The sequence below is a fragment of the Vulpes vulpes genome, chromosome 2, assembly GCF_048418805.1.
Source record: "Vulpes vulpes isolate BD-2025 chromosome 2, VulVul3, whole genome shotgun sequence".
Classification (NCBI taxonomy): Eukaryota; Metazoa; Chordata; class Mammalia; order Carnivora; family Canidae; genus Vulpes; species Vulpes vulpes.
The window spans coordinates 161,877,114-161,902,276 of NC_132781.1; the positions used below are offsets into that span (position 1 = coordinate 161,877,114).

General features: G+C 51.6%; 1 protein-coding gene across 10 annotated transcripts in view; it reads right to left on the minus strand.

The window, feature by feature from the left end:
• Positions 1–25,163, minus strand: part of FHAD1 (forkhead associated phosphopeptide binding domain 1) — a 122,992-nt gene that overhangs the window by 62,913 nt on the left and 34,916 nt on the right. For all 10 annotated transcript variants that reach the window (XM_072751135.1, XM_072751134.1, XM_072751132.1 and 7 more), the window contains 6 exons: positions 21,980–22,247; positions 13,923–14,032; positions 10,475–10,690; positions 6,159–6,282; positions 3,088–3,218; positions 684–773 (listed from right to left, as the gene is read on the minus strand). In XM_072751135.1, coding sequence (XP_072607236.1) covers positions 684–773; positions 3,088–3,218; positions 6,159–6,282; positions 10,475–10,690; positions 13,923–14,032; positions 21,980–22,247 — 939 coding nt within the window. The remainder of the gene's footprint in view (positions 1–683; positions 774–3,087; positions 3,219–6,158; positions 6,283–10,474; positions 10,691–13,922; positions 14,033–21,979; positions 22,248–25,163) is intronic.

The window sequence follows — 25,163 nt, forward strand, 5'->3', positions numbered from 1 at the left end:
TTTCATTTTATTTTATTTTTTAAAATATTTTATTTATTTATTTATGAGAGACACAGAGAGAGGCAGAGACATTGGTGGAGGGAAAAGGAGGCTCCCTGTGGGGAGCCCGATGTGGGACTTGATCCTGGGACCCTGGGATCACGCCTTGAGCTGAAGGCAGATGCTCAACCCAGGCGTCCCTGAATGTTTTCATTCTAGTGCAAGTATTTTCACCGTTGTTTCATTATTTCCAAAGTCATCGCCTATATAAGGCAAATGATTTTTTTGTTTTTATGAGTTGGTGTAAAATGGATGTATTTCAACAAAAATGCTTCAGGAAGAATTTTGTGTTAATAAGAGTGCCCACATGTAAGATAAACTCTGACGATGGAACATGAAAGTTTGGACACCACAGGTCTGGGGGGCAGGGACCCCATGTCTCCCGTCCAGCCCCACAGGGACGGTGTGCACTGCCCAGAGAATCCTGGGGAGTGTGTTTTCTACGGTATTTTCAGCCATTTCTTCTTTGAGGCTATAAGCAGCATTTCCAAGAATTAGGAGACTAGGTTAATAAACAATCATTAAAGCCCTACAGCATGTGCTATCTAATGGGCCATGGAACCCCTCTCCGACCCCCCAAAGCTCCCTGAAGGTCAAAGTCTAGTCTTTCTGGGGACACGTAGCAGTGAATAGGCTCAACTCACAGTTTTGCAGAGTTTTAACTCTTTCCCTTGGGCTTCCTGGTGTTCCTTCTGAGCATCTTCCTTTCTTAACTCTTCTTTCAGCGCCGAGCACTACGGAGAGACAACACAAGAAGGCCACGTGGGGCTGTCTGTGGGTCCCCAAGTCCCCGCATTTGCTCCTAAGAGCATTTCCTATTGCTTAATCCAATCAGTTCCCCAAATTTCCAGAGGCGAGGCCATTTGCATCTGAGGGACGCCCGGGGCCCTGCAGCAGGTGGTAGTCAGTCGCCCCTCTCGTGAGTTCGGGGATAATGTGTGTAAATGCTTCTTCAGGAGCCAGCAGTCCACACCACAGGACAGACCCAGCTTTGCGGAGTCTGGATCCTTAGGGTGGCGGGATGGGTGTGTTTGCCTCTGGGACCAGCCAAGAGAGCTGCCAGGAATACAGGGAGGTGCTCTCGTGCTTTCTGCAAGGTGCATCTCCCAACACAGCTGCTTGGCGGAGGGAAGGTAAATGGAACAGCCTTTCAGGGGGGCAGTTTGGCAACACACATTGAGAACATAACGATGGGCCTTCTTTTGACCCAGAAACCCCCACTTTAGTATTGTCTCTTAAGGACGCTGACTAGAGAAATCAGCAAAACTGTAGGGTCAGGGATGTTCTTGGCAGTATTAGCAAGAGAGGAAAAGAAAGAAAGAAAAAGAAACAGCCGTGTCCAACAACAGATCACTTAATTACGTTGTGTACTTCCAGACAAATATTCTGTAGCTTTTAGGACCGATGATAAGAGCTTTTATTTATTAACGTGGGAAAATAGTACATATTTAAAATTAAAAAAGAGTATAGAATAAATGTTAAAATTTGTATTTATTTATTTATTTCCAAGACTGGAAAAATACACATTAAAATATGAATGTGGGTTTCTAGGGGTAGCGTTTTCTTCCTTATCTCTTCAATTTTGCTTCTCAATATCATCTGCTTTTATTTTCCTAAAATTATCACACATGACAAAGGGGATTAGAAAAAAAGGAAAGCCAGGCATCCACCTGCTCACAAGAGCTGCACCGGTTAGGGAGGAGAAACGCCTCACTCCAAGGTCAACGAGGAAGGGGAAGTGGGGGGAGAAAGAATCCACATGTACTTTGGTGAGCAGAATGGTCAAATCGGGGTTGTTTTTCCATATTTCTCCCACTCGGCACCGGCCCTGCAAGCTGCCCCCCTCGCCGGCACGCACACACACGCACACACTCACAGGCACACTCACGCCCCCCACACAAAGCAGGTGCCCTGCGCGTGTAGGAGTCAGTCTGTGGGGAGAAGTGGGGGCAGGGGCGGGAGAGGGCCACTGAAATCAGCCTCCCACTTCTCAGAACATCACTTTCTTGTCCCCGCCTGGCCGATGCGACACGGAGGCAAGTTAAGTCATGAGACAAGAAAGCCTGGGCTTGGATCCTGGCCTGTCTGACCCCGAAGGTCACGCTCTGCGTTTTCTGAGTTCCAAACTGAGAACCGTGCTAAGCACCGGACGGGTACTTCTTGGGCCTTTTCTTTAGGACATGGGGCTCTCACCCCCTGACATCCCCGCAGATGGAGCACCGGGTCAGTCAGGCACCGTGTGTCCCCGAGCTGCCACCTGGGGTGACGGCTCTTCGATTTCAGCTGGATTCATTGCAAGAGAGCACACACATGCTGAGAAACCTTACTCTGCGGGATCGGGATTCTAAAGTCAGGATGGAAGGCATCATTCACAGAGTCGAAGTCATATATGGTTATATTTTCAAGGTTTTATTTATTTATTTGAGAGAGAGCGCACGTGAGAGAGCGAGCACGCACAGGGAGAGGGGCAGAGGAGGACTCAATCCCAGGACTCCAGGGATCATGACCTGGGCCGAAGGCAGACGCTTAACCGACTGAGCCACCAGGCACCCCTCAAAGTTACATTTAAAAAGCTCTTTAAAGGGATCCCTGGGTGGCTTAGCGGTTTAGCGCCTGCCTTTGGCCCAGGGCGGGATCCTGGAGTCCCGGGATCGAGTCCCACGTCAGGCTCCCGGCATGGAGCCTGCTTCTCCCTCCTCCTGTGTCTCTGCCTCTCTCTCTCTCTCTCTCTCTCTCTCTCTCTCTGTCTATCATAAATAAATAAATAAATCTTTAAAAAAAAATAAAATAAAAAGCTCTTTAACTTGCAGAGAACCTGGCCCCTGCCGCTGGTCTCTCCCACTGGGCCTTTCGTGTTCTGGGCCACCCAGCGGCTGTCCTCCTGTGCCCTCCTTACGCCCTGGGGCACCGGCCTCATCTCACCGTGGTGGGAGAGATGGGAGTGACATTTAAAGCTGGGGCCCAGGGTATGAGAGATGAGTCATGGGACTCTGCTCTGCTTGCTTTTTGGGGACAGCTACAGTGTGAGGACGGTGACCCAACACTCACTCTGGAACTGAGGGCTTCAAGCTGGTGATCCTTTTCTTTGTTCTCACTTTTTAGTTGGTTCACCTCCTGTTTGAGCTGTTGAATTTCCTCATCCCTTGTGAACACTTCTTTTTGCAGAGATGACACCATCCCTGGGGGAATGAATGAATAAAGAAAGAAAGAAAGAAAGAAAGAAAGAAAGAAAGAAAGAAAGAAATTTTACATAGATATTTAATAATATTTATATATATATATATAAAGACTCACAGAGGTCAAAGGGGCAGGAAGGATGACTGCACCACAGCTGTCAGCCCTTGTGGCCGAGCCCCTTCCAAGCCCGGGCCGCCCCTGGTGCTCACCTGCACCGGAGGAGCTTGTGTCTAGGCTCCCAGAGCCGGGACAGGGGTGACGCTGAAATGCACTGAACAGCATTTGCTTAAGACGGCGGCGAGAACAAGAAGTCAGCGAGTGTTGCCGGGGGAGGAGAAGAGCCTTTGGGGGGGGGCCCTGTGGGCTCAGGCTTGGCAGGAGAGCCCACGCCATGGGGCTGGGAAGCCGAGGCCCAGTGCGGGGAAGGCCCAGGAGTTTTCACCAGAGGCCATAAAAAGGCTTGTGGCAGAAGGAGGCTGTCAGCGGGGCGGTTGGATTCACGCTCACCACCACTTAGTAGCCTGGTGTTCCTGGACACGTTATTTTCCTTATCAGTATCTTACTGTGTCTCCCCGAGGAGTTATGATAAGGGTTAAAGACCTATAAAGAACACAGGAGAGTGGCTGACCCACAGCGTTTGTTACAGGGCACCTATTATCATTATTTTTTTTGTGGTAGCCAGCTTCTAAACTGGCCCCAGCGGTCACGCCCTGGCGCAGCCCCTCCCGCCAGGAGCAGGCTGACGTGGGTAGCCAGGATGATATTGTGGGGAAGACGGACTGCGACTTCCTAGGGGGGTCGTAGGAGACATTGCGGCTTTCCCTTGGGTCTCCGCTGGCTCACACGCGGGGCGAGGCCGACCGCCATGTTGTGAGGACACTCAAGCGGCTGAGGGAGAGGCCCACACCGTGGGGAGCGGAGGGGGCCAGCTCCCGGCCCAGCCAATGTGCTGACTGCACCTCACGGGAGACCCTGAGAACCAAGTCACCCCCACATTCCTGAGCTCCAGAAGCTGGATGAGATAAATAAATAGTGGTTGTTGTTTTACCCATTAGATTTTGGGATAACCGGTTACGTAGCAGGTCGCTAACTACCGGATTCTCGTATTGAGGACAAGCGGGAAGAAGGGTGCGGAAAGGCTGTGCGATTGGGTTGTCTCAGGTGGTTCTTTTCTTGGAAGAACATTATGCCCCATCTGATTGGTAGCTGCCAGTCAGCAAAGGATGTGAACTGAATGGGATCCAGAGCTCTGTCACAGGACTCGGTTAGGTTACTTTGCAACGGGTGGATCCCTCTGGGACTTGCCTTCAAGCTTTGTGGGGCGGGACGGGACCGACCTGTGGTGTGGAGGTCAGTGGGCGTCACGATGGCCTGTCAGCCTGGTCTCTGAGTGGCTACACTGAGCAAATCCCCTGCTGACCCCCGACGGACACCAGGGGGAGGCAAGACACCAGCCCACGTGTCGGAAGCCACGGAGACCCAGGGCCGCTGCCGCAGCGCAACCCGGCCCTGAGCTTCTCGAGCTCGACTGTGTATACGAGCCCCCGGGATCCCGCCCAAGTGCGGCTGCGGTGCAGGACATTCTGGGCTGGGGCCCGGGACTCTGCGGTTCTCACGAGGGCCCGGGGCTTGCTGGTGCGCCGGTCTGGGGACCACACCTTGAGCGGGTCCAGCCCACCCGTGTTCCCCCAGCCCAGGGCCGTCCACTCCCCGAGTGGAGATGGTGGTGTCTGAGGATGGAGCACAGACAGGCCTGGCGGGGTAGGGGCCAGGCGGAGGAGAAGCCGGGGGTCAGGCCACCCGATGCGCAGAGACCCACGGCGACTCCCCCGAGGCTCAGCGCTCTGCTCGGCTTTCCTGCCGCGTCCCGGGCTCTCAGAGCAACAGGCCCAGTCCAGGCTCGCTGCCCGCGCCCCGGCGCCCGCTTCACTCCCTCCGTGCTCGCTGCCCGGCCCCACCCTCCTCCAGTCCCGAGGCATTCCTGCTTAAAATCCCCAGCGGCTTCCCATTACCCTTAGAATCAAACCCAGACCTCCCTCCCAGTGATCTACCCCCTGCCTCCCTCTCTGACCCTGCCTGCCCCCCCATGCGCACCCCACTCCAGCCCCACTCGCCTCCAGCTCCTCCTGCACGGCCACTCGGCCCCAGCCTCAGGCCCTTTGCACTTGTGATCCCTCTGCTGGGAACACTGTTCCCTTTGGTGTCCTGACTGTTCTCCCCTTTCCACCTCTTCAAAGGCCTGTCCTCGCCCGCCCACCAAGCTATATGCTCCCTTCATTTCTGCCCCTCAAGCGCCTTGCTCCCACACTGGGCCAGTTTTCTCCGAAACGGGCTTGCTTATTCACTGTGGGTTTACTTTTAGTGCCTGTCACCCGCTCACAGACGTGAACCCTGGGAGCACAGGAGCGCTGTGCTCAGGGCTCTCTGTCCCCAGCCCCCGGAACAGGGCCTGATACCCAGTGGGCGCTCAATAAACACGTAGGATGAATGAAAGGATCCAGGGTGAGAAACAGCTGGTCTCCGGAGGGCGTGTGGGCCCCCACCCTGAGGTCTGTAGGGTGCAGCCTCTGCTGGCCACTTAGGAAATGTTTTCACTTGGGCCATATGTACCAGGCCCCTAACGCGGTGACCCCACTCTGCCCACATTCTAGCTTGAAGGCAAGCTGGCCCGTGGAAGCGCCCAAGCCCCACGGCGTCCCATGTCCTCCCTGGGGCGCTCGCCAGACATAGCTGAGTGATAACCTTCTCGCACACGGGTAACAGGCCCTGCCCGAGGAGCTGGTTGTACTTGAACTCGGGGACACAGGCCGCTGAGAAGATCGCCGAGGCCGCACCCCGGATCAGCGTGCAGCCGGGCAGCGGTGGACTGGTGATGTCTGCTGCGGCCAGGGGAGGAGGGGGAAGGGGGCAGCTCTCAGGCCTCCCCATCAGAGAGAGCTCACCTGAGGTGACGGCATGGTCCCTCCTCAGGTTCTCACCCTCGTTCTTCAGGGATGTGATTTCCGAGTTCCTCTCAGACAGGGTCTGGCACAGCACCTGGCTGTAGCCTTGCTGTAGGGCACTGATCTGTGGGAGGAGGCGACACGCAGTCAGAGGGCGCTTGCCCGGGTGCGCAGGATCCGCGGGTACCCCTCCGCGGTTGCACAGCAGCTTTGGATGGATCTTTGGTGGGGTGCTGGGGAAACCGAGCTTTTTACTTCTAACCAGCAGAAGGGACAGGAGAGGGCAGGTTCCTTCAGGGACCGCCATGTCACATGTAATCAAAGCATGTCTTATCTTTGTGCCCGCGAAGTGGCTCGGGTCAGCTGGCACCGGGGACAGCTGATCCCTACGGTGCCTTCCTACCCGCCCTGGACGCTCGGCCAGGAACAGACCAGCTGTCGGTTCCGGGTCATCGAGCGCCGAGGGCTGCAGAGCAGAGCTCATGAGAGGGAAGCCGGGTGTAGAATTAATGGCCTCGAATGGGAACAACAGCAGCCTCCATCTCACAGGACACCCCAGGCTCACAAAGCCCTTTCACAGATGCTACCCTGATGGCAACTGACAGCGTCGCAGGAGGCCGAGGGTCCCGCTCATGCCCCCATTTTGCAAGCGGCACACTGAGTCTCACGGAGGTGGGTCACTTGCTCAGGATCACATGGCTGCAGAGGTGGCTCCTTGCTCCCTGCCAGGTGGCTCTAGGGCCAGGATACAGGCCGCAGGCTGTGCGGCGCAGCAGGGGCTCGGGAGCCCGACTCTGGCCTTCAAACTCTGTTCCTGCCACTTACAGGCTGACGAACACGCGAGGCCAGATGCTGGCTCACTGTTCCATTCCGGAAGTGGGGTGGCGGGAGTCCCCACGGGAGGGGCCGGTTCAGAGGCGTTTTAATGAGTTAGTGTGTGTACAGGCGCCCGGACCGTGCCCGGCGCTCGGCACCCAGGCGGTAGCCGTGACTGTCCTCCGAGCTCAGCACCCGGGTGGGCCAGGCCGCAGCTCCTCCAGCCCGTTCTGGGGAAGGTACCGGGTAAGATTTTTGGATGCACTTGGGAGCCTCGTTGAGGCTCATTTACACACCTGCGTGACTGCAATTAGGCGGGGCTATGGGGGTCCCTGTCCACCTTCTTATCCTGTAGCAGGTGTGGCACGAAAAATGGGGGGCGGTAGGGCGCTCAGGTCAGGCGGCCAAGGGCGCAGAGGCCTTTGCCACCAGATGGCGCCCACAGTCCTCGGTCCCGGTTTCTGTCCCTGAAGCCCTTGTCGTTCTTACGCTGGTAGAATTAACAGAAGGATCAAGGTGTCACACGTTCCCTGGCTCATTTCATGCACCATCATTGTTCAGGTTCTGTGACAACTGGGGCCGTGACACTTCCTCTCTCCCTGGGGGATCTGAGACGCTGGGAAGAGGGCATGTGCCAGAAGGTGGTGGGGACATAGATGACTCTGTCCTCCACCCTCCCCGAGGCTCTACTTTTGCATGTTTGTGCTTTTTGAAACTTCGAGCCAAAGCTTTTCTTTCACCTCTTACTGTTCTCTGTGGGAGACATGCAACTTTCCCTTAAAAGGTACTGGGAGTAGCTTTTAAGGGCGTTTCTAGCTCTTCTCAGCTTCGTGCCTTTATTTACACGACACCAGAGCCACAGCACGAGGAGACGAGCTCCCAGAAAGGATGGCAAAGCGTATGCCCACCTGCCCAAAGATGCCCGTGCTTCTGCTTCTGACAGATAGAAGAGAATTCAACCTATGCTTCGGGGTTTTAGGATTTCCGAACACAAGAAAACTCCAAATGGTCTTCAAACCTCTTCGTTTCTTTCCGAAGAAATGGATTCTAGGAATAGAATCTCCTAGGTTCATCTCGAGCAACCTAAGTCCCTTCCTGGGGGCACCGTTTCTAGGATTGAGGCCCCGCACCTTGAGTTGGTTGGGGTCGGGGTGGGAAAGAAAGGCTCCACACCGTCTGTGATGGGCATACATCCCGAGAGGGCCGAGGTCTGCTGTCCTGTGTAATAAGATGGGCGCCGAGTGGCAAGAAAGCGGACAGTGTGACGGGGACGGCTTCGAGAGAATAACTGGGCTGCTTGGGATCCCTGGGTGGCGCAGCGGTTTGGCGCCTGCCTTTGGCCCAGGGCGCAATCCTGGAGACCCGGGATCGAATCCCATGTTGGGCTCCCGGTGCATGGAGCCTGCTTCTCCCTCTGCTTATGTCTCTGCCTCTCTCTCTCTCTCTCTGTGTGACTATCATAAATAAATAAAAAAAAATTAAAAAAAATAATTAGCACAGGCCTTCAAGAACACGCAGAGGCAGGCGCTTCCCAGAGATGCTGTAGCGGATGGAAGACCCCTGGGAGCAGGTCCTGGCGCGCACCCTTTCAGGGGGACGGGGGAAGAGCCTACAAAGTAATCAGATCAATAAATCAACCTGCCATGGGGCTCACACCTGTGGCTGAATGTTCTGCAGGCGGTACAGTATTTAGGATACGACGACGTGAGCTGACACAACTAGATTTGGGTTCAGACCCACTGCGGCCTCCAGTTCCGATGCGCCTTGTAACAAAACAGTCTCTTTCAGTTACAAGTGACGATCAACTGGGGGGAGGCGACAGTATGATGAATCGGTGTGATTATTTCTAGACGCTTTCTTTGTGAACATTCCCCCAACCCCTGCTCCAGATATCACCAGCCACTTTCAGCAAGACTCAAATCATGACCTACTGACGTTCAAAGATAAGTGAGGATCACACAGCATATGTCACATGTATTTGACTTAAAAAAAGAAAAAAGGTGATGTGGGAATTGTTCACCTGTGTCCGCGCACCTGGGCAAGACACACCACTTGTACTCAGGAGAGTTCTGAGATGGGAGGGTAACCCAAAGAGATGTCACTCTGTCCATTGGCAAAGGTGGGCTCCGATCAAGAACAAGGTGCTCGTCAAGGAGTCAGCTTCCTGTTAAGGTAGCTGTCAAGTCGTCCTTCCTATGGGATCTACTACTTGCATTGCTTTTCCCAGAACACATCCAACGGAGAGTCATCAGTTCGTGTGAATATGAGATTCACTTGAGAGTCATCAGTTCGTGTGAATATGAGATTCACTTATTAAGTCTGTCTCGTGCCTGTTATGCACATAACCGAGGGAAGGCAAAGATCATACCTGCCTCATTCTCTGCCAACTTAAGAGCGTTTCTCAGCTTCAGGCTTTCATTTGCATGACACCAGAGGGACAGGGCAAAGAGACAAGCTCCCAGAAAGGAGAAGAGCCCAGAAGAGGGCATGGGACAAGAGAGGCACCCCACAAATCTTACTTGAATGAATGGACAAACAGACACGGTCCTATCACCGTTCTAGAAGGTAACTGGGCCCACTCCCTGCTGTCATGGAGCTTACGATCTCCCAGTAGAATCTCCTAGGTTCATCTCGAGCAACCTAAGTCCCTTCCTGGGGGCACCGTTTCTAGGATTGAGGCCACGCACCTTGAGTTGGTTGGGGTCGGGGTGGGAAGGCAGTGAACAGGGAAGCGGAGAACAGAGGCCCCAAGCATGACCACAGCCTTAGGCAACATTACACACCGAGGCCACGATTCATCAGTGGCCAGTTTCAACTTTGTTGACATATGATTTATGTAGCAGATCAACGGCCAGTTTTAACTAGTCTCAAGGATAATGCAGAAATTCTAGGTGGGGAATTTTTGTTTAATGAAGTTCCCTAAAGTGAACCAGCAACTGCCTTCAGGGTGGGGTTGGATGATGGGGGATTCTGCTCCCTCTCTCCAGCTGACCGCCCAGAGGTCTTGCTGGAGCCCGGCTGGGGTGGATGTGAGAGACAGTGTCACTGAAGCAAGGGAGTTGGGTAGGGACAGGAGGTGGGGTGAGAGCATAGGGTCTGCAAGGGGCAGACCCGTGTTTACCGTGCGCTGCCCCTTCTAATTTGCTATGTGACCTGAACAAGTTCCCAGGGGGCTCTGAGCCTGCCTCAGTCTCCTTGTCTGTGGAATGGCACGTGTCAGAGGACCGTGCGGTTTCTGTGAGCCAATGAACCTACAGCACCGGCCCCAGTGCCTGCACGTTGTGGGGGCTTAACAGAAGTTACCGTGGTTCTACTAGTAGGGCAGGAGCCGGCCATGCCCCCAGTTCCTGGGATTTGTGCTCATACCCACCACACTACCAGGGCCGCCACTTTTCCATCTACCTGGGGGGCTCCCTTCCACGCTCCCCTGGCTCTACCTGGGAGCTGTCACCCTGTGTAAGTGACCCTAAGGCCTCTGCCAACTTGTCTCCGAGTCCTACCTGGTTTTTCAGGCTCTGGATCTCACTCTGTTTGTCATCGATGTCTTCATCCAGAACCTGGAACTTTTGCCTGGACGTGGTTGCCTCCGACAGCCTCTGATTCAGGCTGGCCACTTCATTCTGCAGGTTCGCTATCACGGCATCTTTGTATTTGGATTCGAGTTCAAAATCCGAGAGACGGCTGATTTCTTTCCCCAGGAGCAGAATGATTTCATCCTGGGTGGAGGCCAGACGGGGAGTTCACTAAGGTGTGGGTCCGCGGGCAAGACCGAGCCCATTTAAAAAAATATATATATAAGGAAAACACGGTGTAATTCTTTTGGGAAGGGGACGGGGGGTGGGGTGGGGAGGGAGGAAGTGGGCTTTCAAGGTTGTCTCTGCCACTTGGAAAACCTCACACAGACAAGAGTTTGGTGAAAATGATATACTTGTGTACAGGCTCCTGTAATAGATGTTTATACCTCACAGGCTGAAAATTTCCTTTCCTGTAAAATTATACTTTCATGTTGAGAACCACCACCCGACCTGGGAACTTTTGTTGCTGGGGAGTTTATTTATAATGTTTTTGTTTATAATATTCAGCCTAGCACGGTGGGGACCCAGGAAAGGTAGTTAGGACAATACTCTATTTGACCACATCCTGCATATAATGAGGACTATTATTCAACTTAAAAAATTTAATACATTCTGAAATATGTATCTTCATTTCCTCCCTTCTGGTGTTTCCTGCCTCTTTGCGTTATTCACGTAAAAATTTACTCCAGGTAACTGAGTCTGCAAAGCGAATGGGACAGGAACGGTGATTTATTTGCGTGGGCTCGTGTAAACTTTGGGTTGGAAAAAAAAATTGCCGGCCGACTTTACCCACAGGCATAATTAACCCACTTCTCCATGTCTCCAAAAGAAAGAGCTCTGCAGCCCAAGAATTTGTTAGGCTTCTCCCCCCAAAAGAGAAAAAAAAACCCCAATCTTCTCACCAGAAGTCATCAATAAAATGTCAGAAAAACTGAAAAACAAGTCCCCAGATGTATTTTCAAATGCAGCTACAGAATTTCTGCTTTTAAAATAGTCCCTGCTCTTCCAGCAATTTTCCATTGGTTGGAAGGAGGTAAGTGAGTAATTTGTAGGCCAACTCATTTCCTGGGGAGCTGCCTAATTGGCCTCATGACCTCCCAGTTCCCCGACCCAAGGGCAGGGTTTCCATCACGAGGAAGCTTCTCCGGCATTGCCAGTTGCCGCCAAGGGTTTTTCTTTGAATCCCTACAAAAGCCTGTGGCAAAATTTCAAGGGTTAGCATCAAACAGATCCCACGCTCGTGGGCAGCTGTGCCTGCTTCATCCGATTGCTGCCAGCCAGGTGCGGATTCACTGTGCAATATGTGAATAGAGGTTTATGCAATAAACATTTACTGAGCAGCTACTATGTGCCAGGCCCTGTGCTGGGCCCTGGAGTATAAAGAAGCCCTTAAGGTGTGGTGTACAGTCGTGGTTGCTGCCTTTTGTGAGGACCCCAGGCTCTTCCTGGGGAGAGTGCTCTCCCTCCCATGGGGTCTTGATAAGACTGTTGGTCACGTGCCCTGCTCCTTCTCATCCCACCCCCTCATGTGCCCATGACCCAAGCTGGACAACCAGGGTTTTCTCAGAGATTTCATGCATCCATTACAGGCGGAGAGGATCTTGCCTCCTTGTGGATCCCAAACTTTAAATTTATGGGCTGGTTTGCCTGAGTTTGTCCTTTCCCATGAAGCCAGTGTCTTGCAAAAAGCCAAACTTGGAGGGAAACAGAGGGAAGAGATGGGGAGGAGAGAGCACGCTGAAATGCTCACTCAAGCTCCTGTATCTAGCCGTGCCTGAAACTAGCGGGCTTTAAACATTTTTAAGAAGATGACCCCAAAAAAATGCCTTCTTTTTTTTAACTCCCTTAAGCTAATGTGCTTATTGGCACCTGCATTTGAAGGAATCCTGGAAAGTCAGGGCATAAATGGTTTCTAAATAGAAAAGATTATAAATGTGGCTGCGATTCTGTTTCCAGTTTAAAACTGGGGTGGATGGAGAAACGACCACAGTAGTGGAAGCTACGTCCCCAGCCCCTAAATCAGGGCTGGTCCTGTGTCTTGCTCTGACCAATAGGAGAGGTCAGAAGTGCTGAAGAACAATCTCCAGACAAGTGCTTAGAAGGCCCTACAGCTTCTGTTCTGGCCCTCCCGGAGGCCCGGGCCAGTGAAGAAGCCCCGGATGGTAAACCGAGTGCAGAGAGGGGCCCATCACTCCAGGCACACTGGCTGAGGTCCCAGACGTGGGAATGAGGCCATCCGAGACCACCAGCTGGGCCATGCCACTGGCTGATGACAGTTGCATGAGTGAAGCCAGGGGACACCAGCAGAAGAAGCTTCCAGGTCAACTTGTCAATTCTGGGAAGTCATAAGTTGCTGGGTTGTTTGTTTGTTTGTTTGTCTTTTGAGTAGGCTCCATGCCCAATGTGGAGCTTGAGCTCTTGACCCTGAGATCAAGAGTCGCAGGCTCTACTGACTGAGCCAGCCGGGTACCCAATAAATTGCCATTTTCAGCCACTAAGTGTTGGGGCGGCTTGTACGCAGCCGTAGAGAACTGGTAACAGCATCCGAGCCTGGCTGCTCGCCCCACGGCAACACCTCTCCAAGGTCTGCTCCTGGCACACCTGCCACCTGCAGTCACCGATGCCCACGGCTCTCCAGGACCCCAAGTGGTTCTGCTCCTCACAAATGCAGAGAATCGCCACAGGGCTCAGGTCCTGGTCTCGAAGGAGGTATGACATCGCAGGACTGCTTCTCTTAGGCTAATTTCAGGTTGTGTCTCTGGAAGGAGACATCACCCTGGACCCTTCCCAGCATGGCTGGGCTTCACCTGCTCTGGCTCGCACTCTCGCTTCATCCTAAACCTCTCTGGTTCTTCAGGGAGCCTCTGTCCTGGCTCAGTCCTCCATGTCAGTGCTCACTTCTTCCTGCCAGGAAACGGGTTTTCCCCACCACTGTCCCACCACTCAAGGTCACCGTGTGGGCGTCAGGAGCGCCCGCCTCCAAGTTAACCAGCCCTGGGCTTGAATCCCAGCGCTGCCCTCCCAGGATGCCACCCTGGGCAGGTTACTGAACCCCTCTGAGCTTCGGCTCCCTCACCTGTAAAGTGAGGGGGATAACACCTATTTTGGAGCCGGTGAAGATTAATGAGCCAATTGAACGTTAAGGGCACAGGACACAGTCCAGCCCGCGGTAGGTGCTCAATGCTTCGTGCTTGTAGATGTTGTGATTTGGGATAAAATGAGCAGTTACCAAACTTTTGGTTGAATGTTCCGGGACTAAAAGGTGGTTTCTTGGACATAGTGAAAAAGGCACTTCTAGAGCCCAGAGGACAAGAGGCAATCTCTCCGCAGGCTCTTCTGCTGCTATAGCTCTGTCCTTCCCGAGACCCCTCACCTTATCCTGCTGGGCTGAGTTCCGGTCCACGTAAATGTCCCTGGAAGGTCCTGCCCTGGAAATTCCTTCGACCACTGACTGTTCCGACAGCTCCACAGCATCGGTCCACACTAACGCACGGGATCGACAGAGAGCACACAGGACATTGTGAGTGTCCCCGAGGTCGGGAAGGATATTTTTAGACTATTTCAAACTCTTTCCCTGCTGCTGTGAAACACTGCAAGGCGGTGTCTACATTCATTGCAAAGCGATGAAGAAGGCATCACTGAAGTATCAGAAAGGGAAGGGACTGTCCCTCCCCTTTTCAGGGGTAACCGCGCTGATTCGCTTTGGCGGGTCCCTTGCTAGGCTTTTTTGCTACATCATGCAAGAGCTGGTGACCTTGGGCAGGTCACTTATTCTCTAAGCCTTAGTTACCTAACTTACATGTTATATAGGGCACTGTTATCAAGGGCACTCAGGATGAAATGCAGTAATGGTGTAGAGCAGGGGTCGGCAAACTACGGCACCAGGGACAAATCTGGCCTCCCAGCTGTTTTTTAAATAAACTTTTACTGAAACACAGCCACAGTCATTCATGGACATACTGTCGATGGCTGCTTTCCAGCTACAAAAGCAGGGCTGCGTAGCTGTGACAGAGACAGTATAGCCGCAGAGCCTAAAATATTTACAGAAAAAGCCTCTCTTTCCAGAAGAAGCTTCCCGCCCCCGAGGACTACATTAAGTACTAAATGTTAGCGATTTTTATTGCAATTATATCCTTAAAGATAAAGCCAAAAATGGATTTCTATTGCAGAGATTTTTCCCCAGCTTGCTTTTTCACTTGACAACGTATCAAAAATATCCTCCAATGTCCATATTTGTAGCTATGTTGTTTTTTTAAGAACTAGAAGTTTGTGCCTTTTAATCCCCTTCATTATGTTCTTTTTTTTAAAAAAGATTATTTTTTTAAAGATTTTATTTGAGAGAGAGAGAGAGAGAGAGAGAGAGTGAGCACTAGCTTGGGGATGGTGGAGAGGGAGAAGCACGCATGTTCTTGCTGAGCAGGGAGCGCGACACTGGGCTCAATCCCAGGACCCCGGGATTATGACCTCAGCCGAAGGCAGATGTTTAACTGCCTGAGCCATGCAGGTGCCCCAAGATTTTATTTTTAAGTAATCTCTGCACTCAATGTGGGGCTGGAACTCATGACCCTGAGATCAAGAGTTGCACGCTCCATGGACCGAGCCAGCCAGGCACCGCAGTCCATGTATGAATGTGCCAAACATATTTAACTTGGATCCAAAACATTTAGGTTTTCCTGTCTTTTTTTTTTTTTCCATCAAACATACCATGAATCACTCACATTAACACTAAATAAGTTTGTTTGTTTTGGTGTAGAAAGTTTTGAGAAGATTTCTATATTCCTGCTTTTGAGATCATTTGGCTCTAAGCGGCACGTTTGAAATTTCCCATTGATGGATTTCTGGGCATACACCGCACATTCTTGTCTTCTTGTGAAGTGAGAAATTGAACCAATTGTTTTCAAAGGTGATGAAACATTAATGAATGTTACCATTAACAATTAATGAAGTACACACTGTCACATTTGTGGACGTTTATTCCATCACTTATTCACTTTGATTCCACATTTTTCTTTATGGATTTCAGAGCCAATGATTTTCTCCCCCAGGTCTTGGATGTGGACATAGTCAAAGGCCCGTGGTGCCTGGTGAACGCGTGGCCTTGCATGTTGGATGAGTGGCCCCGGGCATGTGGAAGGAAAGGGGCCTGGGCTCTCATCCATCCTCCCTGTGTCGGCACCAGAACCGTCTGGGGTACACCTCCTGGTGTGGCTGGACCTGGGGTCACACCCTCTCCCCGGCTAATGCCTGAGGGAGAGACACTCAAGCCATGCACTGAAAGGCAAGTGACTTCATGAAGTGTAGAGGGGAGGAAACAGCATTCTAGGTGGAAGGGACAGTGAGTGCCCAGAATGGGCGGTGGGCGGGACCAGTGGGAGACATTGGACAGTCTCCAGTCCCATTGGAGGAACATGGCCTGAGACCCTGCAGCAAGAAGGAACATGCCTGATTCCGGTTTGCCCGGGTTCTTCCTGGCTTTGGTACTGAGAGTCCCCCATCCCAGGAAGCCCCTCAGTGCCTGGCAAAGCAGGACACTTGGTCCCTTTACCAGTTTCATCAGGCAGCTGCTAAAACTCCATCAAGTGAGTCCCTAACCCAGTCCTTGGCAATCAACAGGAAGGGAGACACTCCACGGTGCTCAGTCCATGCAATACCATCTGGTCCCCCTAGAAATAGTCCAGAAAAGAAAGCTCCTCTCCTACCCACCTACGCAGTTGGCTTCCTGTCTCTGATGGAGGCCTACAGAGCTGTGGACGGGCAGGGCTTAGGGAAGAGGGCCCTGCTGGGGGCGCTGGCCTCATAGCTCGGACAGCAGGTGTGCTCACACCACCCCTGAGAATGTGTCTTCCATGTCGGTCAGCATCCTGCGTGGGGAGCGAGTGGGCCCTGGGCCCGGGCGACTCCCTCTCTCTGTGGAATTCCTTCCTGCTTCCTCCCCAGGAATTCTGGAAGGCAGCTGCCTGCTGAGGGTGACGGTGACAGGAGGGGGCAAGAGCTGGGTGGAATAAGGGGCAGCAGAAGGCCTTCCCCGGGAGGGTCACTGAGCAGTGCAGTCTGATAGAAAAATAATGAGAGCTACATAAGACAATTTAAACTTTAAATTTAGTACTGGGCACATTAAAAAGATTAAAAAAAAAAAGGTGGAACTGATTTTGAAATATATTCTATTTAACCCGGTACATTAAAAAATGATCATTTCCATGCATCATCAAGACCAAAAAGATCAAGATATTTTACATTCTTTTTCTTCTGGGCACTAAGTCTTTGAAACTCAGGGTTCATCTTACACTTACAGTGCCTCTCGATTTGGAAGCTAAATTTTCAATGGGAAGACTTGATCTGTATTTGGGTTTCACAAAAAAACGTGCAGTTGAAGAAGTAGATTTGCATACTCAAGATGTTCCAGGCATGCTCCAAGCCTTCCAATAACTGAATCAGGTATCGGTCTAGAAATTTAAATTAATGTAAATTAAACATTTATTTCCTCTGTCACATTAGCTACATTAGCTCAGTCTGCGTGTGGCTGGTGGCTACTGCACCAGAAAGCACAGGCCTAGAACATTTTCCCTCTTGTGCTCCTCCTTCTTTACTTGATGTCTCATTTCCTGCCAATATCTATAACTGGATTTTTTTTTTTTTGAAAGGAATACAGGAGAAGTGGGATCTCAAAAAACGAAACAAAACAAAACAAAACAAAAACAACAATTCTATAGCGCAGGCGTTTGACTATAACATCCAGCCGACTTCTGGAAGCCCCTGTGGCACATTAACGTCTGTCGCAAGGCCTGTGGCTTATTTTTTCAACATTCGGCGGAGTCTGTTTGATGCTATATATAGCAAGTTGTTTACCTTTCAGCCTAGGGGAAGTCAGTCGCCCTAATCAGGAGTCCCCCTGCCTGGGGTGGCCGGGCTGCATTACATTGGACAGGTGCAGTCCAGAGGCAGCTATGACACTTGACACTTTCCAAATTAGCAAGCTGAAGGCCAGAAATGAGTTTTTGTTGGTAAAAAAAGGGTGGCCCACTACTGTGCATGCTCTATGAACAGGCTCCCAGTGGCCAAATGGAGGAAGAGACTGCCTGCAGGTGAGCTGAAGCACTGGGCAGCCCCTCCCTCATGCTCCCCAGGAGGGACTTGGGTTCAGGCTTGGTTTATTATTTTTTTTAAATTTTAATTTAATTTAATTTTTTTTTCAGGCTTGGTTTAGATAACTCTAGATGCCTCTGTGACCTTGTCCTGGCTGTCTTGACTGAGCCTTTTCTATCAGGTGATGGCTGGAGCCCTTAAAGGACAGAGAGCCTGGACTTGATCAAACCTACAGAACAGGCTGAGTGAGGTTTGGGACCCCTTTGCTACTGGAGGCAGCATTTATCTGAGACTTGCTTTCCTTACACTCGGGCAGAGAGGGGCTGGAGCAGTCTCCCCCGCCCACCCCAAACGTCTTTACTGGCTCCTGTTACCTTTCAATGAGAACCCAAGGGCCATGTATGACCAAACTGGCTTGTCTCAGTTCAAAACAAACCCTCTAGCTGCTGGATCATTTGGAGATCCCCGTGGGGAGAATTCCAAGGGAGGGACGGGATGGCTGGGGCAGTGGGAGGGCATGGGGCGGGGGTGGGGGGGACAGAGGTGCTTTAGGAAGTTTCAAGCTGCACCTATTTGCCAAATGGGAGAGAAGTTGCTCCCATGCTTTAACAACCGTCTGGCTCTCCTGCAACTTATCAGCTAATTCTCCGGAGCACGTGTGTACAGCATGTGTGCACCTTAATTGTGTCTTCAGGATTTGGACCGGGTGCCTCTGTGTGGTGGCCGGCCTCCACGATGGCACCAAGGGTTATTATCTCCTGGTATTCACACCCGTGGATTGTCCTCTCCAACAGTGGGCGGGCTTTGCAATGGTCAGCTCAGCTGTCATAACAAAATGCCACAGACTGTGCAGCTCAAGCAATGGAATTGTATTTCTTACAGTCCGGAGGCTAGAAGTCCAAGGTCAAGATGCCATCGGGGTTGGTTTCTCCCAAGGCTTCTCTTCTTGTTGCTAGCTACTTTCTTTCTGTGTCTTCACGTGGCCTTTCCTCCACGTGTGGGCATCCCTGATCTCTCTCTTCTTATAAGGATCCCCGACATGCGGTGGCAGGAAGTTTTGTCACATTGCCTGTGGTGATGGGGAAGTAGAAAATGTTCCCGATGAACTGGGTGACGGAGCCTGGCACTTCCTGTGAACCGTGGGGGCGGGGAGCGGCCAGCAGAGGGACGTTGAACCACAAGAAGCTGGGACTCAACTGGGCTGGAAGATTCTCTGCCTCGCCACGTGGCAAATGCAACCTAAGACACAGGTTCTGGGCAAAGATCAAATCAGACCACTCTCAGGAAAACATGCTCTGAAGACGAAGCTGAGTGTAAAACCTTTAATATCCTTTGTCGAGAACGCAGAACCATCGGAGCCGGTGTCTCAGAGAATGATTTGGGCCCAGGGCTTCTACGGAGTGCTATCCCTCCCACTCTTGGCAGAAGCCCAGGGCGGAGGAGGGCCTGTGTCAAAGGAATATGTGGGCATGGCTTTTGCCTGCCCAGGGAGAACCTCAATAAGGAACATGACCAATGTGGACTGCTGGAGGCAGAGACGCACAGAAACGGAAGAAGCTCACCTGTCTACAGGCAGGTAGCTGCCTATAAAACCAGGCAGTTGCAAACGTGTGATACCTTTCATGGAAAAGATAGGAGGACTCACAGGGCTGATCCAAGGAGCCAGAGGGCAAAGGCAAGAGCCACGGAGGGTCATTTCTGGGCAAGAATAGGCCTAATCAGGGACCTTGAAACATTTTCCTGGCTGGATTTCAGAACTGCTGAAGGACTGAAAGGACTCCTGTGTGTTTGTTTTTCCTTTTTGAACAGAAGGCGTGTCCACCGCAGTATGCTATGCCTGGCCCACCAGTGTACGTTGGGTGTGTCTTTGAACGTTGGGGAAGAGGGCTCTGCTGGGGGCGCTGGCCTCACAGCTCGGACAGACAACCCGTCTCTTTAGTGCACAGATCTTCAGACTGCTGGGAATGGGACTTGAGAAGCTGAACTTAAGGAACTAGCCCCAGTGAGCCCCATCAGTACCTGGACTTGATTTATATGATGAGATCCTGGAATTTAGGCTGATGCTGGGATGGGGTGAGACTTTGTAAGAACTCGGGAGAGGGGGAAGGAATTAGACAAGTGAGGTGGGGGGGGGTGTGAATCACTGAGGACCAGAGGGCACATTGCGGTAGCCAGGCTCCAAGATAGGGCTGCCAATAATTTTTGCCTCCTAACGTTCAGGCCCATGGGAAGTCTTCCCCACACTGGATAGAGCTGACCTGTGTCACCAATAGGATCCTGCAGAAATGACAGAGTGGCTTCTGAGGTTTGGTCCTAAGAGATGCTGTAGTTTCCATCTTGCTCTCTTGGATCACTTGCTTAGGAAGAGCCAACTGCTCTTCACTGAGGATACTCCAGCAGCTCTCTGGATGGGTTCACATGATGAGGACCTGGGGCCTCTTGCCAATGGCCATTGAGGGTGCCATCTTGGAAGCAGATTCTCCAGCCCTGGTCAAGCCTTCAGATGACTGCGGCCCCAGCCGACAGCTCATCTGCAACCTTATAAGAGACCCTGAACCACCGCCACCCTGCTAAGCGGCTCCGAAATTCCTGACCTGCAGAAACTATACCAGATAATTCATGTTTGGGGTTTTTGTTTTTGTTTTGCTTTAGGCCACTAAGTTTTGGGAGAGTTTGTCATGCAGTGATTGATAACATATACATTGCATGTTAGTTTTACATCAAAAAGACAAAAACTGAAAAAAAAAAAAAACCAAAAGACAAAAACTGTTGGACTCTGGTTAGTGGTATATAAACTAACATATTAAGGGGCAAGACTACATGTGTGCAGTTTATTTTCAAATGCACCAAAAAATAAGATGGATTAATGAATGGATAGAAGGATGGATTGTATACAAAGAGTACAGCAAAGTGTTAATGGTGGAGTTAGGTGGGAGATTGTTTTTACTTTGCTCTGTGTTTGAAGATTTTCATATTTATAGAAGGTAGGGGGGAAATGGCTGAGTAGTTTCATTTGGTGTTGATGGCACATAAGGGTTTTTGTTTTTTTTTTTTTGGATGAAGAAGAAGAAGAAGAAGAAGAAGAAGAAGAAGAAGAAGAAGAAGAAGTAACTGCATTGCACCTACTCCTCCGTTTGCTTATTTCATGACAACAACTATTATTTGAATAGCTGAGGGAGGTGACCAGGTGAATGGTCTTGAGTGAGAATGTGGAGACACAGAGGGGGATGCGGGGCCTGGGGCTGGGGTGCAGAGGACAGAGAATGGGATCTTCACATCACAGGTTTGGAGGAAGCTGCAATCATGCCAGGGATCAAGTCAAGCCTGCTGCTGAGGCCAAGAGGACAGCAACAGGCAGGAAGCCCCCCCCACCTCCCCATGGAAGAGGGTGAGGGAGGGAAACCATGAAGGCTGGCCCCCAGAGCGACCAGGCTGTGAGTGACAGTGACAGTGATTGAGGTAATCAGCCTCCTTAAATTTGACTGAAAAATGTGAGATTGGACTAGATTGAATATGTCACATCAGGAGGTAATATTCCTCGATAAGCCTCAGCCTCCTCTCACCTGTAAAATGGCAATAAAATATTTAAAAAACTCCGGAGGCTGTTGTGGCCAAGGGGGATTTCAGTTGCCAATGTTTCTGCACATCTGAGTCAAAGTTGTAAGTCTGCATCCTGCTACACATTCCTATGTGAGCACACACGCACACACTGACACACACCCACACCCACACCCACACCCTCGCCACAGGGCTGCTGATGTGTGCATATGTCAGAGCACAAAGTCTAGAGGGATAGGCCCCAAAAAGTCAACAGAGGTTATTGGGTGATGAGGGTGACAAATGATATTAACTATTTTCTTGATTTCTGTTTATCCCCATTTAAAAAAAATTTTTAATTAATTAATTTATTTGACAGGGAGCCAGAGAGCACAAGCAGGGGTGGGGGTAGGGAATGGCAGAGAGGGGGCGGGGGGAGAAGCAGAATCCCCGGTGAGCAGGGGGCCCGATACAGAGCTCGATCCCAGGACTCTGAGATCATGACCTGAGCCAAAGACCAACCAACTCAGCCACCCAGGTGCTCTATCCCCCAATTTTTAATCTTTCTGGGTAGGCTCCACATTGGGCTTTTGTCAACATGGGGTTTGAACTCACCACCCTGAGATCAAGACCTGAGCTCAGGTCAAGAGTCAGACACTCCTGACTGAACCATCCTGACGCCCCATCTCTGATTTTCTCACAATTGACTCCGTTCTACGTTTAGAATTGGAGCAAATAAGCAAAAACCAAGACTCATGCTGTGGCTCTAAACCCGTCCCCAAAGCCACCAGCGGAAGCGCGCGTGACTACCTTGCTTGATGATGGGCGGCCTGTGAGTGCTGTCCACCACGAAGGAGAACATCTTCCCGCCGGCACTCACAGGCCGCTTGTGGGAGGCAGGCGGGACCATGGTGGGTCTAGGAAACCCCTGGGACCAGCTCCTCTGCGCTGGTGCTGGCCGGATGCTCGAGTGGAAGGGCATCTGTGGTGGAGAGGGTGACTGTTTCGGCTGCTGCATGGCCCGAGGTGGCTGTGGTCTTGGCCAAGGTACCGGGCCACTCATCCATGGGAAGGAGACCTACAGGGGCAGACAAGAGGGTCAGAGGAGGTTCCGGTCAGCTGGGAGTGGTCTCCACCCTCGTCTCAGCCCTATAATTGTCACCGTAGGGCTCGGCTTATAAGTCTCTTCCCCCAGGAAGCCCTCCCAGACTCTCCCCCAGTTTGGGATGGTGGTTCCCACCGTGGGTTGCATTGCACACTACCGCACCACCATTAATTGGGCGCCGCCTTCGTGCCAAGCATGCCGCCAAGAGATTCACCTGCATGGCCCTATTCAGTACACCGGATGCTCTGTCAAAAGACTGGGGCTGAGCAAGACCTCGTGACTTTCCAAGATCGCCGACTGCCAGGGAGCCTCTGAGCTGGACAAATGTCACCTCTAAGAGGATAGGGCCTGTTGTCTATCTTGCTCCCCCCGGAGCCTCAGCACCTAGAACGAGTGCGTCGGCACTTTCAGAGCAGGCCCTTGAATACTGGTTCAAAGAACGAATGAACAAATCACTGAGATAAGGCCCAGCTCTAGGGCCCTCAGTTCGCTTTCCTTCCCCCCACACTGCCCATCCCTTAGGCCCTTCTACGCCTTCTGTCCTCCGAAGCCGAGAGCTCTGGGATTGGGCAGGGGTCCCGGCAGTCGCGTTGACCTTTGATCTTCAACACCTATCACATCTGATTCTTGGGAGATGCCGGGGGATGTTTCGTCATCTGACCCGTGGAGACGTCCGCAGCTGCCGTCAGTGGGAAGCACACCCAAGTCCATCTAACCGCGGACAAGCATGTGCCGGGAGGTGCTGACACCTGGCTTCCCCCTGTGCCTAGTGGTTAGACCAGGACATCGGGGCCGGCGGTCATTTATTGCTCTTTCCTGATCCTTCCTCCATTCCTCTCGCCGAGGAGGCCTCCTGATTCTTACTTCATAAACAAGGCTTGGTGAGGGTAAGGAATTTACCCAGGCTCAGGTAGTGGTGGGTCGGGAGCTGAGATCGAGGTCTGATGACCCCTGTCTGTCTGTCTGTGTCTCTCTCTCCTCCCTCCCCTTCTGTTGGCAGAAAAAAACCACTAAGTTCAAATATTTGTCCCCTTGCAGGGCACGTCTACTCCTCCCTGGCCTCACATTTCTCCTACAGACGGGAGAATAAGAGCTCAGAGACACAAAGTAAGAGGCAGGCGCTTCCGAAATATGAGCACCGGCTCGCAGAGCTCCCTACAGCTTCAGATGGATTTTGTTCAAGAGGAAGGTTCTCCGCTTGCTCAGGCTCCTGAACTGAGCTTTTAGCTCCAGCAAGTCGAGAATCCTGAGCGTGCCCTCCGAATACTTGGAGTCGGTGAGATCAGTGCTCAGAGAAATCAGGCTCCGGCTGAGGGAGCACTCAGCCAATCCCACTCCCTGGACCCAGTGATTGGCTCAGTGGTGGGACCCACTGAGAGCCAAGGGGTTCCAGGGAGCCGTGGCTGGACACCAGGATCTGGAGACACCTGCGGGACCTGAGAAGGTAGCCCACCTGAGGGAGCAGGGCCCAGGCACGGGGAGATGGAAGCGGTTGCTGTTTTTATTGTGGTAAATCCTACACGACATAAAATTCGCCACTGTAACCGTTTTTAAGTGTATGGTTCAGGAGTGGGAAGGACACTCACATTGCTGGACTTTTTTTTGTTTTTTAAGATTTTATTTATGTATTCATGAGAGACACACACAAAGAGAGGGGGTGGGCAGAGACACAAGCAGAGGGAGAAGCAGGCTCCCTATGGGGAGCCCGATGCGGGACTCGATCCCAGGACTCCAGGATCACAACCTGAGCCAAAGGCAGACGCTCAACCACTGAGCCACCCAGGCAACCCCATTGCTGGATCTTCAGAAGGTTTCCATCTTGCAAAATTGAAACTCTGTCCCCATTAAACGACAATATCCTCTTCCCCCTCCCCTAGCCTCTGGCACCGCCCCCCGCCCTATTCCACTTTCCGGCCCTATGAATCAGACTATCTAGGTACCTGGGGTGAGTGGAATCATATAGCCTTTGTTTTTTGGTGAGGAGCTTATTTCACTGAGCATCTTGTCCTCAAGGTCCGCCCGCGCTGTAGCAGGTGGCAGTATAACCCCCCTTCTTGTATACCCCACATTTTATCTGTTCAGCGTCAGTGGGCACTTGGGTTGTTTCCACTCTGGCTCCCGTGGCCATGCTGCTGCGAACATGGTGGTGCCAGCTGGGAAGCTGGCCTTGAGCCCTGGCTTGGGAGGTGCCCCATGAGGCCAGCTAGAGCAGCACGGAGCCCTAATGATGAGGTCCCTAAAGGGGAAGGAGCCAGAGACACGTAAATGCAGCAAAGACTCCCAACTGGCTTTTCGGGTTCAAAAATAAAACTATGAAGCTTTTTGCTTTCTTTCTCAAGCTTGCAGAGTGAGGGTGGCTCTGGTTGGAAGGTTAAAGCTGATGTTCTCTGGTTGGCATCTTGCTCTATAATAAGCAAGGTCAAAGTTTTCTCAGAAATTGCTGCCAGTAACTATAAGGAAGCAGGCAGGGGTAAAGCAAACACAAGAAAAAGACTCACATTAGAAGCACGTTCTGGGCTGTGCTCCCGTTAGAATGTACACAGAGCTTGGGGTCAAGGTCAGTTATCAACAAGTCTGTTTTTAGGAATTTTAGTTTAAAAATACATGCTAATGCCTTTCCTCTTTTCTTTTTCTTTTTTTTCCCTTTCTTTCCTCCCTATTCTCTGACCATATGGCATGTTGTGTGTTTTTTGTTTTGTTTTGTTTCGTTTTGGGGGGAGCATGTGTTATGCTCCCGATTTCATCTACGCCATCTTTCAAATAGCAGGTTGTCAACCACCTGGATTAATCACGACACACCCACTGCTGGGTTTATATGAGCTTTGAACAAACACCCGTCAATGATTTACTCAAGAAAACATAATCCATTTAAAAAAATTATCTATCCGT